This window comes from Protopterus annectens, chromosome 1.part1 (assembly GCF_019279795.1).
Source record: "Protopterus annectens isolate FY-2018-M chromosome 1.part1, PAN1.0, whole genome shotgun sequence".
In the NCBI taxonomy this organism is placed as follows: domain Eukaryota; kingdom Metazoa; phylum Chordata; order Ceratodontiformes; family Protopteridae; genus Protopterus; species Protopterus annectens.
Genome location: NC_056726.1, coordinates 780,479,074 through 780,497,350, shown reverse-complemented (window position 1 = coordinate 780,497,350; position 18,277 = coordinate 780,479,074). Strand labels below are relative to the sequence as shown.

The 18,277-nt window shown below is 41.0% G+C and overlaps 1 protein-coding gene across 2 annotated transcripts in view; it reads right to left on the bottom strand.

The window, feature by feature from the left end:
• NOL6 (nucleolar protein 6) overlaps positions 1–18,277 on the bottom strand; it is a 1,772,660-nt gene that overhangs the window by 1,638,526 nt on the left and 115,857 nt on the right. For both annotated transcript variants that reach the window (XM_044078098.1, XM_044078107.1), the window contains exon 2: positions 6,390–6,632. In XM_044078098.1, coding sequence (XP_043934033.1) covers positions 6,390–6,632 — 243 coding nt within the window. The remainder of the gene's footprint in view (positions 1–6,389; positions 6,633–18,277) is intronic.

The window sequence follows — 18,277 nt, the reverse complement described above, 5'->3', positions numbered from 1 at the left end:
GCAAAGCAGATAAGACTTAATTCCTCCCTGTTTGTTCACGTACCAAAGGACAGTGGTACTGTCTTGTAAACAGCTTCAGGGGGTCTGGGTGAAGAAAAGATTGGAAAGCCTGAAGAGCAAAAATCAAGGCTCTCATTTCTTTGACATTTATGTGTTCCTTCCTTACAGAGAGGAACCAAAGACCCTGTACTTTTAAATTTACAAAGGTTGCCCCACACCCCAGGTCTGAGGTGTCTAAGAACAACACCTGCACCGAGGAGAGAGACCAGAGTTCAGTGAAATCTGCTGAACCCACCACCGCATTTCTTTCTTCAGACAAGGAAGAAAAGGAAGAACAAAGTCCAGGGGATGTGCATGCTGGGACCAGAGAGATTTCAGACACCATTGGAATATTCTCATGTTGAGTATGGCAAAGGGTAACACGGGAATAATGGATGCCATGAATCCTAGTAGTCCGATAAACTCCCTGGCTGTCAAGGAAGTGAGGGGTATGAGTTACTGAAAGTAGGCTAAAAGACTGCATTTTCTGAGGGGCAGAATGCCATCATGAGATAGGTCCTAACGCTGCATCCCAGGAAGACCTGGTCCTGAGAAGGAGTGAAGGAAGATATCTTGTAACTGACAGTGAATTCCTGGCTTTGAAGCAAGGTGATGGCTTTCTGGAGATTCTCCAACAGAATTTCTGGATGACTTGCTTGAATGAACAAGTAGTCTAGGTAAGGATAAACATGGATTCATTGAAGCCTGCAAAAGGCAATAACAGCAGCCAAGCATTTGATGAATACCCTTGGGGCAAAGCAGACAACTGAAAATGAGAGGAAGCATCAGAAAAACTTAAGTATTTCCTGAAAAGCGGGTGAATAGGGATATTACGATATGCACCCTTGATGTCCAGAGAAACCAGAAAGACCTGAGGCAGGAGAAGTGGGAACAAGATTTGGAGGGAAACCATGCGGAAGGTGGGAACCTGAAGACAGAGTTTGAGGTGAAACGGGTCTAGGATGAGTCTTTCATGGGCCATCCTTCCTGGGAACATGGAACATTCTTGAGTAAAATCCTCTTCCTCTGATGGAATGGGACTTCCTGAATGGTTCCCTGTAAAATCAAGTCCTGAAGTACCCGAGGGAAAAGAGTAAGATGGTCTTGAGGAGCTTAAGGGATACCCAGGAAGGGTGGGAATAGACTTCCAAACCAGGTAATATCCACTTTGGACAACAGAAAGCACCCATTTGTCTGTAATGAGACTGTCCAAGTAGAAAGGGAGTCAGAGAGGGGCTGGGAAACAGTAATATTTGTGAGACTGGGCAGGCAGTCACACTACCTAGTTTATCTAGAAAGGGGGGCTTTTGAGTATTAACAGGCAGAGTCCTGGAGGAGCTTTGCTTACGTAGCACTTTCTTGGATCTGGAAAGAAGGGTACGAGACTGTTTCTTAACAAATGTACCTTGGAAAGATAATTCCTATGATACTTAGGAACCGGGGGCACAAATATATGCTTAAGTTTCTGCAACTCCTTCCCTTTTTCCTGAAGAGATTTGAAAAGGGCAGCAGCAACAGTTCCAAAGAGGGCAGAATTATCAAGAGGAGCATCCATACGTTTTGCCTTGATATCACCAGGCAAGGGTTGTAATCTCAGCCAAGAATATCCTCTAAGGACCGAGCCAGATGCAGCTGATCTGGCAGATACTTCAGCTGCACTTTATGGAATGATGTGTCGCATGGAAGAAGCTGTCAAAAGAGAAGAGAGTTGAACCTAGACTGTAAAATCCACAAGGAATGACAGCAGCTGTGAAATCTGAGAGAGCAGGGCCAAAACATATTTTGACATACGAGTTTGGTAATTAATAGCCCTGAAGGCCAGACATACGAGTTTGGTAATTAATAGCCCTGAAGGCCAGAGTAGACAAAGTGTAAAGTTTTTTATCCAGTCTCTCCATTTTACTGTCTTTATCAGAGGGAAATCAGGAAATAGAAGGCCAAAGTTTGAAAGGTCTATCTGCAGAAACAGAAATAACTGCAGGAAGACATTTAAAAAGAAATTTATCGTCCTCTGGCACCTTATAAAACCCATCTGGCCTCTTTGGGGGCACGGGGTTAGGAATCAGCTGCCTTAGATACTGACAAGCAGGCATCCAAAACGGCAGGCAGTACTAGAAGTATAGCAGAAGGGGAAGGGGAGTCCATCTGTAAGAGATCACACAGTACCTCTTCTGCACCTCAGAGACTTGAGAGCAGTCCCATTTAAATAAAATCTCTCATCCTAGAAATGGTTTCTCCAAATGAAATGTCCTCTCCTGGGGAGTCATTAACCATTAGACTCTTCTTCGGGGGAACCATAACCCACAGGAAAAGCAATCTGGGTGGAATAAGCAAGAGACACATCTGAAGAGGAAACTTCCTCTTCAGAAGGCCCCTGCTCCAAAGAAGAACTCCTGGGAATAGAAGTGGGAGAAACCCTGGGAAGAGGAACACCAGAAGGTGGTCTCAAAGCCATAAAGACATTAAGAATACCCTGTGAAAAAGCCTGCCTGTCTGGAGTAGGATCCTGGAGAGATGAAACATGCCTTAATTCTTGTTTCCTTTTAAGAGGAGGATTTGCTTTAGGTTGAGAGGAAGAGACTGACGTAGGCCTACCCTCTGGCACAGACATCGAACTTTCTTCACTGGATATGCAGAGAGAAGTACTTCCAGGGACATACAAATAAATGAGCTGTGGTTCCCCCTTACAGTCTTGAACAGATGTCTGTTGAGCATCTGTGGGTATGCTGATGACCATTTCCTTAGTGGCCTCCAAAGTGGTGCCTGCTGCAGGAAAACAGCTGGCTACCATATGGAGCTCTGGGCCTTCATCGACCTTAAGAGGGATGTGCAGATTAAGAAACGCAGCCAAAGATTCAGGCCTAAGTTTTTTGACTTTCTTATTCAGAGGCTCACTGGACGGACCTGACAGACCCTCCATAGCAAGTGCTAATCGCTTAAGTCTCTGGTTCTCCAGATAAATATCTGGAGAACCAGAGTTGACCACGAGCACCTTGGAGACAAATACCTGACAAATCGCACATGCCTTATAACTGTGGGCGGACCCTAGACAGAACAGACACTGTTCGTGAATATCTTTGTGTGGAATCCACGATGGCACTTGCCTTTCTTGTAGGACACGAGCCTCAAAAAAACAGCCATTTTAACTTGTATACTCAGCAGCAAAATAGGAATACAAGAAAAAAAACAATGGTGCACTTATATGAAAACAGCAACCACTAAGCAATCAGACGAATGAGAGAAGATGGCTTTCAGACTGGCAGCAGAGAAGTTCTGAGAATGGTATGTGCGGACATCACTTTTATGGCTTACACATCCTGCTGTCTTTGTGCAATGTTCCACGTACCCTACAGCAGTAAAAGTTTTTTTTATACTAGCCGGATGTTCGGGTCATCTACGCAGGGGATCTCTCATGTTATGAATACTGCAACATGGGAATTGAAGAACATCTAGCTGACATAATGAATCATATAGTGTGTAAATTGTTCAATTCTGCTTTGCGACAACTTAATGCTGGCAAAGGCTACTGCTCCCCTCACAAACCATGCACTGGATTACACAGATAAGTCACTGAATGAATGAATACATGAATGAATCTATATATACTACTTACAGCCACACTGTTACAAGCTGAAGTTACCACCCCCTTCATCACTACGGTTTGCTATCAAAGCTGCTTTATTCTTGTTTGAAATTTGCCACGTATATACCAGTGTGGCCTCACCAGCTATGTCTAGTTAGACTACTTAAGACATTGTTCATCCTCCTACAGCATAGCCACTATTCCAATCCACATATACAAGGTAGTCAGGGATCTCTGCATTTGGATCAAAGATTCTCACATCTTTGACCATCACAATGTAACAGTAGTTAGGAAATCCTTCCAACTAGTACTAAAGATATCCAAAGGTATTTCATCCAGGTCAAAGGATGTTACTACTGTCCCTCTGTACTCTGCCCTAATTAGAAAAAAAAAATTACTGAATACGACGCCCCTTTCAGCATGTGCATAGCCAAACATATCATGCAGCCAGAAAAGTCCCCAAGGATTCTGATGAAAAAGATTACTGGCCTAAAAACCCTTCGCTACCAATTACCAGCATGGCTGTATACTGAGCAACAGGTTGATTACACTGTACTGGTGTGAAAATTAAGACATTCTTTAAAAAGCCAGTTAGTTATCAATGTGCATACAAATCAGCTACTGTCTGACATTACTCTGCCTGGATGCCAGCAAAGAAGAACTTTGGAGAAAAAGAAAGAGAAAATCAACCAGAGGAAGAGAGAGAAAAAGCTCCGTCTGGAAAGAATTATGCAGCTGTTTAGCAAAAAGCAGTTAAAGTTTCAGCTTTAGTATAGATGGCTACCAGCAAATTAGAAGAAAAAATAAACCAAATGTAACGTAAGGTGTTTAAAAAGAGTGAAGCACTGAAAGAATGTATCGAGTTAAAACGGCAAAAGACTGGAAAATAAGCAGAAGTTATAAACACCCCTTCAGATGAACTGATAAAACTAAAGAAATCAGCGGTTGAAATGAAGGAAAGACTGACTGAAAATGATGTTTCTCAAGGGCTGTTCAAATAAAAAAAGAGCTAAAAGATAAGATACACAGAGAAAAATAGAGATGCTTTGTAAGCAAAACTTTTTTTTGTTCTAACATTTGTATAAAAAAGGATTCATGTAAATTGCATGTTATGCTGCAAAGTAGTACTGTATAGTATGCACTCAGAGGTATTTAAAACTTGAGGGGACAAGAATTGTATTAGTGACTGTTTATGCAAGTGCTATTAAAATAAGTACTTTTTCTTAGTTGTAACATGCCCAAGCCTTATATTATTAAAACATGGTAAAAAGGCTGGAAAGATGTTAATATAATGTTGGGATCCTGGGCTGCTGATGCTGTACAAGTAAGCAGGATACATGCAGAATTAAAATATATTTTCCCTATTTTATAGATGTAGATGTCTAGATTATAGTTTATACTTTAAACTACAGACTAATGCTCTAAGCAAATAATCATTAGAGAGAAAATTATGAGAAAAAATTAAAATTGTAGTTTTTTCCTGCATTTACACAAAGTTACTAGCTATTTTTCCATTAGGTTCATATGCAAGTACTATGCTAGCTGCCTCTGTGAGCCATTTTAAGCCTAGTCAATTTTCCCTTCAATAGTGAGACTCAAGCCTTGTACAGTGTTTCCTTCAGATAAGCACCTTAAGTGTTATACCATTCCCAACCCCTAAATTCTATTCTTCATATGGTAGTACTAGGGAAGCTGCCCTTTGTGGGCTACTTTAAACCTAGCCAATTTGCCTCTCAAAGGTGAGAATCAAACTCTGTACCTTATGACTGTGAGGTTAACAACTTAACCATTACACCAACTATCAACTGCTTTTAGTTGGACAGAATATGTCTGCATGTGCAAGCAATTGATGAGAAATACGGATGATGTGTTCTGAATCAAACCTATCACATACGGGCATGTCTTTTTCCTTCCATGGTCTATGACCTGCAGAATAATGTCAGAAGTTCAAAGTCACTAACCTTTGGATGAAATATGGTACACTTCTGTCTTATTTTTAAGACATCAGGATGGATTACTAGTTAGCCATTTTCTGTTCCAACCATAAAACATAGACCAGTAAAAAATATATATATATATTTTTTGCAAAACAAAAATTGTCTTTTTCAACCGCAAAGCCAATATGATAAGGGTTATGAGCAAACAAACGTGCATCATTGGATTTGCAAAACAATCCTAAAAAGTGATGCATCAAAGGTACAAGCAACTCTACAGCAAAAGTTGGTGAAAACACATAACTCTATTTCTACTATACATGACCAAAGATGAGAATTTTAGCATAAGAACGACATAAAATACACAAAAAGAAATTGCTATTGAAAAAGGGCTGCAAATGTCTAGACAGAAAAAAGGCTTTTGATGCTTCAGTCTAGTCACAGAATCTAGAAAAAAGTTGCACTAATAATAAAAAAAATTATTTCAGCAAGAAAAATGTGTGAGCACACAAAGATGCAACATTAAAAGGCATTTAAAGCTCCTTTAGCTGACACTGTATACAACAGATGTATGAAACCATACTCTTAAGGCAAAAATGTAAGGTACAAAACAAAAATCTTTTTTAGATGACCCACCTAAGTTAAAACACAGTATACAACAACGAACATTTAGACTGATGCTGCAGAGGCATGTGTGCAGAGCTTTTAGCATTTAGGTTACCCTCCGAGATTAAACACATGAATATTGCTATAAAATAATAACATGAACTTGTATCTTCTCTCATGCAGCTAATAATGTTGACAAGCTTTAAGAATTTTGCAGTTCCACAAACCTGCATGCGGAGGAGGCTGGAATGAAACAGGTTCTCAGTTTCCTTCAGCTGGTTCAGTTCTTCATTAGTTGGTGGTTTGTAGAGGTCAGACTTGCTCAGTTTGATGGGTTTCAGAATTCCTTTTTCTGCATCCCCGGCCCTTTTCACAGCCCTTTTTTTCTTGAGCGAGGATTCTGAACTGGTGTACTCTTGTCGAATTTCATTTCCAGTGGTGCCATCATCCCCATCTATAGACTCAGCATTCTAAAAATCAGAAATGGAAAAAAAAGTAGAACCTATTTATGTTTATGAAAAATCAAAAAGCCAAAAGAATCTGACAACAGCAACAATATTCTTAAATCACCCAAAACTTGTTGAAAAATCCTAATTTCTTCAATACAATAACATATAATTATTATGAGTAATAAATATTCTAATGTTCTGACATCCAATTATGCCTCTCTGGTATATGTCAATTAAATACACCTTTCATGAAGATAATATTCCTCATGACAAACTAGAACCCACACAACCAGAAAATACAATTTATTTGTTCTGTTCTCCAAGCTTCTCAGGTATTAATTTAGGGATACCGCAACTCTTTTAAAGTAAATCAGACATGTTACCTGGCTGGATTCACAGACTGAAAACAATGACTTGTATGAAGTAATCCAGGTTGCCATTTTTTTTCAATAGGATATGGAGAATGACGGGAGACTGGCATTTTCTAGATATATGAAGTAAACCACACTTATCTGAAACAATGTCCATCTTAAAAACCTTCACGTTCTTACTTTCACGACAGGTAAAGAGGCCAATACAATGACAACTAATGTCTAGCTAAGTGGATAAAGGAATGACTTGGGGGAATCTGTAGAGGTCAACATGGAAAGTATCAAAGACAACCTGGATTTACAGCAGTAAGAACACATAAAACATTAACAATAACAATGGGGTCTCCAATCAAAATAAGAAGTTATGTACCTACCATAACGTTCCATGTTAGTTGTCTTCTCTCGCCTTCTTTCTTGCTTGATGGGTTTGCTAAGCTCGAGAGTCACTTTTACCAGCTCGAGGCAGCCCCATATCCCATGATGCAAAGTACCCAGATCTCGTTTGATGACAAAGGGCAATAGCACCAAGCATAAATACTTCCCAAAGGAAGAAAGAAAGCCTACAGGATGGAAGAAGGACCAGTTCTGAATGGTCTTCAGCATAATAATTCCTTGTAGAAAGGTCTGTCCAGGCCTGGGAAGGAGGGTGGTCAAGAAAGAAGGCGAGAGAATACAACTAACATGGAATGTTAAGTTGTCAATCTCCTTCATTCTTGCTTGATGGGACCCTAGCACCTCTATCCTGGGTGGCTCAATGGAACAGACTCTTGAGGACTGTAGAGCCAAAACTGGCTCTGTCCCTGGAGGCCAAGTCCAAATTGTAATGGGAAACAAAAGTATGAGGAGTGGCCCAAGTGGCTGCTGCACAAATAGTGTCTAAAGGAAGTCTAGCTTGAAAGGCTGTAGAAGTAGCTAAGCTCCTAGTTGAATGTGCTTTAGGTTTTGAGCACAGCTGTTTTCCCCTGAGCAGATAAATTTCAGAGATGACAGAAGAAAGCCATCTAGATAAGGTCACTTTAGAGACAGGAAGGCCTTTCTTGTTATCCGCAAAGAGTTGATTGGATTTCCTAAATTGTTTAGTTCTGTCCAAATAATATCTGAGTTGGCGGTGGACATCAAGATAATGTAGTTTTGTTCGATCTGTTAGAATAGTTTGGAAAAATACAGGAGATCAATGGATTGATTCAAATTAGTCTTTGAGGCGACCTTAGGCAAAAAGGTCGGATTAGTTCTCAATGATACTCTGTCTTTGTGAAAGACCAAATAAACCGATACAGCATGAAGTTCAGACACCCTCCTGCCCCATGTAATAGCTACTACAAATAATGTTTTCCAACAAAGAAATTTTAGGAGCAAGAAACAGCTGGCTCGAAGGGAAGAATCAAGGATGTCAGCACTAAATTTAGATCCCATTGAAGAGGAGGATTCCTGATTGGAGGCTTTAGCAGGAAAATTCCTTTCAAGAAGGCTCTACAAAGCCTATGGGACATAATATTGTTATCTGCGATCCCGACATGAAAGTTCGAGATAGCAGCCAATTGAACTCTAACTGTGGAAGAAGAGGAGCCTGCATGAAAAATCTCCGCTAAGAAGTCCAAAACTGCCTGAACTGGGGCAGTTAAGGGATCAATATTCTTGGCTTTAGCCCAATAAGAGAAACGTTTCCATTTGCTTGTATAAATCCTCCTGGTAGAGGATTTTAAAGAAGCTACTATGATGTCTCTAACAGGGTTAGAGATCAAAGGAAGCCTGGCTAAGGAAGGAAGTGGAGCAACCATGCTGTGAGGTTGAGAGAAGGGATAGACCGGTGCAGCTGACCGGATTGGTGAATCAAAAGATCTGGCACTGGGTCCAGATGCCACGGCTGCACCAAAAGGTGATGATGGAGGAAACCAAATTTGTCGAGGCCAATAAGGAGCAATGAGAATCATTTTGGCTCTCAAAACGGTTGCTTTCTGGATAACTTGAGGGATCAGGGGAAAAGGAGGAAAGGCATAAAGAAGTCCCTGGGGCCAATCCTGGGTCAGAGCGTCTCTGGGGGGATGGCCTGACAGAGGGAAGAGAGAGAAGAAATCTGGGCATTTGCTGTTTTGGGGAGTAGCAAAAGATCGCAACATGTGCGACCCCATTCCAGAAAAATCTCCTCCACTATAGATTGCTTGAGAGACCACTCGTGAGGCATGAGAATAGCTCTGCTCAATCTGTCCGCTAAAATGTTGGTTTTCCCAGGGATGTGCGTTGCTACCAGAAACCGATGAGAGGAGATCGCCCATTGCCAAAGTCTGAGCGCTTCTCGACACAAGGGGTAGGACTTGGTTCCGCCCTGTTTGTTGATATACCAAACTACAGACATGTTGTCTGTGTGGACTGCAATTGTCCCTACAGGAAAAAAGTCGTTGAGGGCTTGCAACGTTAAAAGCACTGCTCTCATCTCTAGGACATTTATGTGCAGGTGGTACTGGTTGCCATGTCCCATGAACCATCCTGCCCTGATAATGCCCCCACCCGATCAGGGAGGCATCCGTGGTGACAGTGGCTACCGGGATGGGGTACAAAGTGTCTGCCTTGGTGAATCTGGGGAGAAGTGATCCACCAAGCAAGATGATTTTGCAAATCTGTGTCACCAGAATTTGGTGGCGTTGTTGGTAAGACCACTGAGTGAACAACATCCATTGAAGAAGGCGCATGTAGAAGCGAGCCAGGGGAAGAACAGTAATGGCCGCAGCCATGAGACCTAATACCTTTAGAACCATTCTGGCCTGTACTTTCTTGTTGGCTAGAATGATCCTGACATGACTTTGAATGTCTGAAACTCTTTGGTCTGTAAGGGTAGCTGACATCCGAACAGTGTTTAAGTTTAGTAATAGACTGGCAGGGCAATAAGGATGACTTTTCGAAGTTGATCGAGATGCCCAAATGAGAACAAAGATTGATTGTGTAATCCCTGGCTTGAACAAGCTGATGCCTGGTGGTGGCTGACAGGAGCCAGTCATTGAGATACGGAAACACCTGGAATCAGGTGAGCCGTGACCACTGCCATGCATTTGGTGAACACTCTGGGGCTGTGGTGAGACCAAAGGGCAGGGCTCCAACTGGAAATGACTGGACCCCAGCGCGGAGAAATCTCCTGGAGGTCTGTGAATTTTTATGTGATAGCATCCTGAAGATCTATTGAGCACATCCAGTTGTCCTTTTGCAAGAAGGGCAGAATCAACTGAAGAGTGACCATTCGGAATCTTGTCTTCCTCACAGACTTGTTGAGTCTGCTGAGATCCAATATTGGTCTCCAGTCTCCGTCTTTTGGGGACCAAAAAGAACCTTGAGTAGATTCCGGGCTCTGAATGGTCTGTTGTAACTGGCTGAATGGCTCTTTTGCAGTAGTTTTGAGACTTCTAACTCTGCAATTTCCCTGGTGGTACATCTGGAAGGGAATTTGAGGGATAGAAAGGACTTTCCTCGAAAGGAATTTTGTAACCCTCGGATATGATCGACTGTACCCATCTGTCTTGAGTGAGAGAACGCCAGGCTTCTGGGTACAGCGATGGTCTTCCCGACTGTCTCCAAGGAGGGACAAACATCTCAGGGATGCTGAAAGGGCTTGTCAGAGAGAGACTCTCTGTTTCCCTGATTTTGTGGACCCCTCTCTGCCTCTGTTGTTGTTACCTCTGCCTCTAGGGGTAAACTGACCACGTGAATCGACTCCTTGGGATTTGGAACCACATTTTGCCACCCTTCTGTCCTTTGGGGTAAGGTCTAGAAGGAGTGGAAAACGGACTCCTCGACAGAAAGAGTTTTGCCGTCCTGCTCACACCTGGTCTTCACTTGAGGGCCAAACAAAGCTGACCCATCAAAGGGAGAGTTTGTGAAGGGGATCTGCAAAATTACATAGCCGCATCCAGGCTTGGCGTCTAAGAGCCACACCTGTACCTCATCAGCAGCATATATCAGCCGCATGGAGGAGTTTGCAATGGAGTTAAGGGTTGCAATTTTTTCCTGAGGATCCTGCACAACTTCACCTAGCTCCTTAAGGATATCTCTTTGGAGTCTGGTGAAGTGACAAAGGTAGTTCAGCGAACACATAGCAAAGGTCGCTGAAGAAAACATCCGCTTACCATATCTATCCATGGTCCTAGAGTCCTTATTAGGAGGATGGACAGTTGAAGGATCTGCAAGTTCCTTCTTGGTGGCAGCCACCACCATGGCATCAGCGGGACACCTTTGTAAGGAATTGCTTGTCCGGGCAGTAATAAATTTAGGCGGCCTCCTAGGGACAGGCTCTACAGAGTCAGGAGCAGTCCACAATAACCTGCATAAGAGACACCCAGGAGGTGGAGGGGACTCATCCTCAGAGGGATTATTGGTGGGCCAGTTTCCCTCTGTCTAAGGAGTTCTAGGATGTCTGAGAAGGAGACATCCTCAGAGGGGATCTTGGGGATCCCTCTGACTCATCTAAGTCAGTATCTGAAGTGATAGACTCTGTTTCCTCTTACAAGTCCTCTCCGGAGGATCCCCGACAAATCAGGAGAATCCTCGGAAGAGGGGATATTCCCAGTGGGGAAATCTGAGGCGGAGGATCTCTGGGTCCTGGAGCAAGAGAAGTGGCAGAGATGTCAACAGGCAGCATAGAGGGAGGAGCTAAGGGAACAGACTGCTGGCTGAGACCAGTGGCCAGCACACTCTTCATCACCTCCCCTCCCAGGAAGGTCCGAGAGAACCAGAACTAGGAACTCCAGGACCCACCGAAAGGAGGGCTCAGAGGCAGATGTCGGAGCCAAGCTCACCAAGGCCGAGGCTCCAAGGGGGAAGGGCTGGGCTGGGGTCCGGATGCCACTCAGAGGAGACCAGGAAGCCCGGCCACGAATCCCTCTAAGGAAGGTCTCGAAGAGGAGATAAGAGTAGAGGCTGAAGGAGCAGAAGGGGGTATCTGTCCCTCAGCCCTAGCAGAAACTATTAGACCCCAACTCCAAACTCTGAGGTAGAGTCGGAGGAACTGCAATGGGGTGTGGACTAATAGTCGCCTGCTGAGACGGACTATGTAGCATTTGGGCCAGTGCCTGTGACTTTAGTAATCTACTGACCACTCTCTCCAAATCATGGTCAGAAAGCCTGGATGACCTTGAAGATCGAGGAGAGGCCAAGGAAGGGGACCTAGACCTCTTCCTCGAAGGAACCATCCGACAACTTATAGCACCGACAGGTGCTCCAGCCATGGTGGTCGGAACACCGATAGCCACGGTGCGGTTTAGATAAACCAGAATCGGCTCCAGTCGAGCGCCACAGGCTTGGACACAGAAGCCTGGGCCTTGGAAGACTTAGAAGTCTTAGATGGAGCCGGAGAGCCCTCCCCTCAAAATCAATTTATTTCTTCTTTCCTGCAGGACTCTCTGGCTAAAAGAATGACATATAGCACAGGAGTCCTGCAGGTGAAAGTGTGACTGTCTGTCAGAGACATCTTCTGACAGCACGAGTCACACTTCTTAAAGCCTGAGACCCTTTCTTTAGACATGGTGATAAACACACACACACAACACCAGTCCAAGAAAATAAATTAAATTTACCAAAAGGTATCAATAACAGACACACACACACCCTAACGGGGGGGGGGGGATAGGATGGGTAAAAGTCTGACTAAAAGTTATGAGGAGACAGGGAAATTTTCTGTCAGAAAGGGGTTAAAACTAAGTTAAAACTAATAAAATTAAGGTTTTTTGTAAAAAGGGGCTAAAAAAGTAAAGTAACAATTCACTTACCAGGAGCTGGTAAAAGGAGGACCTCATCAGATCTGGGTACTGCATCATGGGATATGGGGCTGCCTCGAGCTGGTAAAAGTGACTCTCGAGCTTAGCAGTGCCGAGGATCAGCTCCGAACCCATCAAGCAAGAATGAAGGCGAGATTGACAACTTAACATCCAGTATATTATGTGTTGGAGACATGGATGCCTAGAATTCACTGTAAAGATGAATCCTTGCATTCATGATTAGAACACAGCTAGTTATAAAAGACACAATCACAATGTTTTGCAGTGCGTGAACCGTCATCTACTGTATATGCTACCAGTTAAAAAAAATACAGTGCATGAAGTGTTAGTGGCTTTCAAAGCCTTTAAAACAGATGAAATATTTTCTGCCTGCTTATCCCTTTCACAGCACCAAATGCAATGTACCTCTAAAGAAAGAAGACCTAAACACTTCATTCTACCACACTTTTTGTTTGTACGTAGGGCAAAGTGAAGTCCTAGCAGCTTTTAAAAGTTATTTATTTAATTACATTTGTTTACCAGGGATGTCCATCTGGGCCTAATCTAGCCTGTTTTCAGTGCAGTCCAGGGAGTAAAGCTCCACAAATGCAATGCTCCAACAGTTCATTTGTAATACAACTTCAAAAGCAATTTAAGGAGTGCATAAGGTAAACAGTAAACTAAAACAGTGACATGACAACAAGAAGGCAGTTGTACTACTGTACAGACATTAAAGACAATTAAAGGAAAACATACACAAAACAATAAAAACATTGATTTACTTTCAGTCTAACCAAAATGCATATAGGAGTATCAAAGGAAGGAAAATAATTACAATAGTTAATTTTGGTAAGCAAATAGGGGCTGCTGAAATAAGTAAAATAAAGTTGGGGGAGGTAAGACAGCAAGGGAAAGTACTAATACCCATAGTTAGACAGCCAGTGGAAGGTGAGACAGGGAATAGTAGGAAGATAGGGGATTATGAAATTAGTTGTGTAAGGAAGGAATAGAGAAGAAATTTAATCAAGTTTAGTGCAGGAACAGATGCAAGTATTCTTGAGGTGTTCCTTAAGTAACTGTTTAAATTAAGGAGTACTGTCTGCCTTAAGGATGTATTGGGGTATGTCATTCCACGCTTCTGCCACTTTCTGCGAGTAAAAAGACCCCGTAACTTATTTGACTTGCTGACTTTCAGAAATAATTTGTTAGAAGACCTTAGTGTTCTGCTGCTAGAATAGGGTTGAACTAGTTTGCTAATACTGGAAAGTTTTCAGGATGAAATATGGTAAAATGTGTTATTACGGGTTGGTTAGAGGTTAATAGGTGGGGGAGTTCCAACCAGTTGAGTTGGTATGGAGTGGTGTACTGATTGGTTCTAGAGGGTTGGTTGGCTACAAATTTGGCTACTTTACTGTAACAAGATTCAAGTTTGGTTAAGTCATATTTTCTTAAGTTAGTAAACATGTTTGAGGCATGTAAGAGGAGAGTTCTACTAATGGCATGTCTAGTGGAATCGGTTAAGAATGGGTTTTATTCTATACAGTGAGCCTAGTTTAATAAGCACTTTCTTAATGACTTGGACAACATGTATGTCAAATTTAAGGTCCTTGTCTAAGGTGACTCCTAGAAGCTTTGTAGAATCTATAGGCTCGATAAGGGTATTATTAGATGAATGAATGACGAATGGCGTAGGGTCTAATCATTTTTTACTACTGGAGAAAAGCATAAGTTTAGTTTTAGAAGGGTTGATGATCAACTATGAATTATGGAGGTATTTCTTTATGTCCAGGAAAGACTGCTGAGTTTTGGTGAGAAGACTAGACAAGGATGGCGCAGAGCATATTAGGGAGGAATCATCCGCATTCTGCAACAAAACATGCTACACTAGTTCAGTGCTAAGTTTATTTGCAAATATGATGAAGAGAAGGGGTCCAGAAATGGAACCTTGAGGTACACCAACAGAGATGGGTAAGGAGAAGGATAATTAATTTAGCCATTCAATGGCTTGTTGCCAGTTAGTTAAGTAGCTGATGAACCATGAAAGGGTTGAGTGCGAGAGGTTGAGGGAGGCTAGTTCATGGACAAGTTTACTGTGGGAGACCATGTCAAAGGCCTTAGATAAGTTGAGCAATATGGAGAAGGTAAGTAATATAGGCTCATAGGTTCATAGGCTGGTACTAGGCTACCAGCCCTAGGGCCTATGCAAGACTAGCCATAACAATTCCCTGGATATTTCTTCCCACAATATTTACTTTTCTGGACCCCTGTCTAGCAGGGCGACTGACATGATTCCCGGGGTGAATTTCCTATCTCCCATCCAATCAAGGTTCCTTTTGAAGAGGGCCAATGAGGTGCTAGTTGTTCCTGTGCTGGTTCACTGTATCAATGAAAGTAATGAGTGCAGTTGTGGTACTGTTTTGAGCAGAAACCATGTTGGGAGGGGATAAGAGGTTATTCTTCAAGAGGTACTTAAGGAGTTGAGTGAATAAATTTTTCCAGAATGTTAGCTAGGGGAGAGTATGGTAATGGGTCTGTAGTTAAAAACGTCTGAGGAAGGGCCACCGTTATTGAGAAGGATGACATGTGACACTTTCCAAAGAGATGGAACATACTGCTCAGGGATTGATCAATTTATGAGGATAGATATAGTATATGAAATAGTTCCTGCAACAAGTTTCAGGTATCCATTAGGTAACTGATCAGGACTAGTGGAAGAGCATTTAAGTTTTGATATATTTTTTTTTTTATGTGGTGAGATTGTATAGGCTGAAAATGAAAGGAATCAGGTTTTGCTTTAAAATTAGTGGGTAGAGATAGTTGGGAATTATTGTCTGTTACAAGTGATAATATAGAATTAACAAAATGGTTATTAAATTAAGTGGCAATATTTTCAGATGTTTTTTTTAATTTTGGGACTAGGAGTAGATGTACAACCAGGCCGCAGAATATGGTTAACAGAGCCCCAGAATTTTGGTGGGTTATTGTGGTATTTGTTCTTAACTGAGTTTGTTTTAATAACAAAATAAAACACTTTAGGAGCCAGTAAACATAAATCAACTAAAAAAAAAAAAAATAGTTCACTATAGAACAAAGGACCCCAAGCTGTATTAGCATAAAAATGTTTTAATCTCCACTTTCGTACAAACACTTATCAGAAAAGTCTGATCAAACAATACAACTGGTTTATATGTTAGTCATTTAACCATAATTAAAAACAATCAACAATTTTAACCCTTTAGTTTCTTTCTTGCTAAAAAACATTTTATGTTAACATGTCCATTCAAACCTGGGGGAACTTCAGCACGCAAATTTATCTGCCAGCACACCTCTGTAATTTCAATTTCATTTCTGAAGTTACCCCCTCTTCTATCTATTGTTACTTTTTCAAGAACTGTAAACAAGAACTTACTAAAATTCTTACATACTTTTTAGTGCTTGTAAAGTGCATTGTTTACATCCTTATTCTTAACAGCCCTTACATGTTCTTGAATCCTGTCTTTCAGCCTTCTTGTAGTAATCCCTACATAGAATGAATCATAGGCTGAGCACAGGGTAAGATACACCACTCCAGAAGTATTACAACTATACCTTTCCTTAAAATCTATGTTGCAATTTAAATGGGGCAAAATCACAAAAGCACCTTCATGTATGAATCTACAGCTGGAACAACCATTACACTTATATGTCCCTTTGTTTTTACTGCTAAAAGCAATGGGAATTCTACTATCTGATTTTTCAAGCATTTGTTTAATACTATGAGTTTTAATGTTAACAAATTGTGGCTTATTTCCCAAAGCCTGACTTAATTCTCTATGACTGTTAACAATCCGCCAGTTTTGTGTTCTAATATTCCTGATATTACATGTGTCTACTGACATTTCTAAAACAACACTGAGGAAAATCACTGGGAATATCCACTTCATTTAATTTGCTAGGTAGTCCATTCTTTAAAATAGGTGAAAAAAAAGAGTCTTCCTTTTACTGGAGACTTCAGTTGCGGCCTGGTATAATGGTTCTGCAGAGTATCCCCTTTCCACAAATTGAGTAATTATTTGTGGAAAGGAGATACCCTACAGAACCATTACACCAGGCTGCAATTGAAGTCTCCAGTAAAAGGAAGACTCTTTTTCCACCTATTTTAAAGAATGGACTACCTAGCAAATTAAATGAAGTAGATATTCCCAGTGATTTTCCTTGGTGTTGTTTTGTCAGCAGACACATGAAACATCAGGAATATTATAACACAAAACTGGCGGATTATTAACAGTCAGAGAATTAAGTCAGGCTTTGGGAAATAAGCCACAATTTGTTAACATTAAAACTCATAGTATTAAACAAATGCTTGAAAAATCAGATAGTAGAATTCCCATTGCTTTTAGTAGTAAAAACAAAGGGACATATATGTGTAATGGTTGTTCTAGCTGTAGATTCATACATGAAGGTGCTTTTGTGATTTTGCCCCATTTAAATTACAACAAAGATTTTAAGGAAAGGTACAGCTGTAATACTTCTGGAGTGGTTTATCTTGCCCTGTGCTCAGCCTATGATTCATTCTATGTAGGGATTACTACAAGAAGGCTGAGAGACAGGATTCAAGAACATGTAAGGGCTGTTAAGAATAAGGATGTAAACAATGCACTTTACAAGCACTCAAAAGTATCTAAGAATTTTAGTAAGTTCTTGTTTACAGTTCTTGAAAAAGTAACAGATAGAAGAGGGGGTAACTTCAGAAATGAAACTGAAATTAGAGAGGTATGTTGGCAGATAAATTTGTGTGCTGAAGTTCCCCCAGGTTTGAATGAACATGTTAACATAAAATGTTTTTTTAGCAAGAAGGAAACTAAAGGGTTAAAATTGTTGATTGTTTTTAATTATGGTTAATTGATCAACATATATAAACCAGTTGTATTGTTTGATCAGACTTTTCTGATGAAGTGTTTGTACGAAAGCGGAGATTAAAACATTTTTTACGCCAATACAGCTTGGGATCCTTTGTTGTATAGAGAACTATTTTTGTTTTGAATTTGTTTTAAATTGTCCCAATCAGCAAAGAACAGCAGAAGAAAGCTATGAAAACTATGTGTTTGCGTGCATGATCTATTATGAGAATGTAAACAGAGTAAACAGTCAAAGAAAAGTATAGCAAAGGAAAGAATCTTGGAAATCTGGGAAGAAAAAAATTAAAATTAAAGTCTGATATTTAGACTACACATCAGTATAACATGAAAGTAATATCTGCTCAAACAGCTGAAACACTGCATCTGAAACAGTAAAATAAAGCCATCTGTGTGTAAAATTGCTGATCTTCAAAGTAAATCTGTTGCTTCAGAACTTGCTTGATGTGGAATGTTAAAAATAAGAAATTTAAACTCAATTCAACACAGGTGGAACCAAATGTGCTCCACAAAATTTGAATCATTTGATTTAACTGTTAGGTATAGTAAAAAGAATCCAAAATGTTAAGCCACGGTCCTGTTATGGATCAGAAAATAAGCAGATTGATGATATCCTGTAGCATCACCAGTACTGAATGCTCCTAAAAAGTTCTATTAACTTT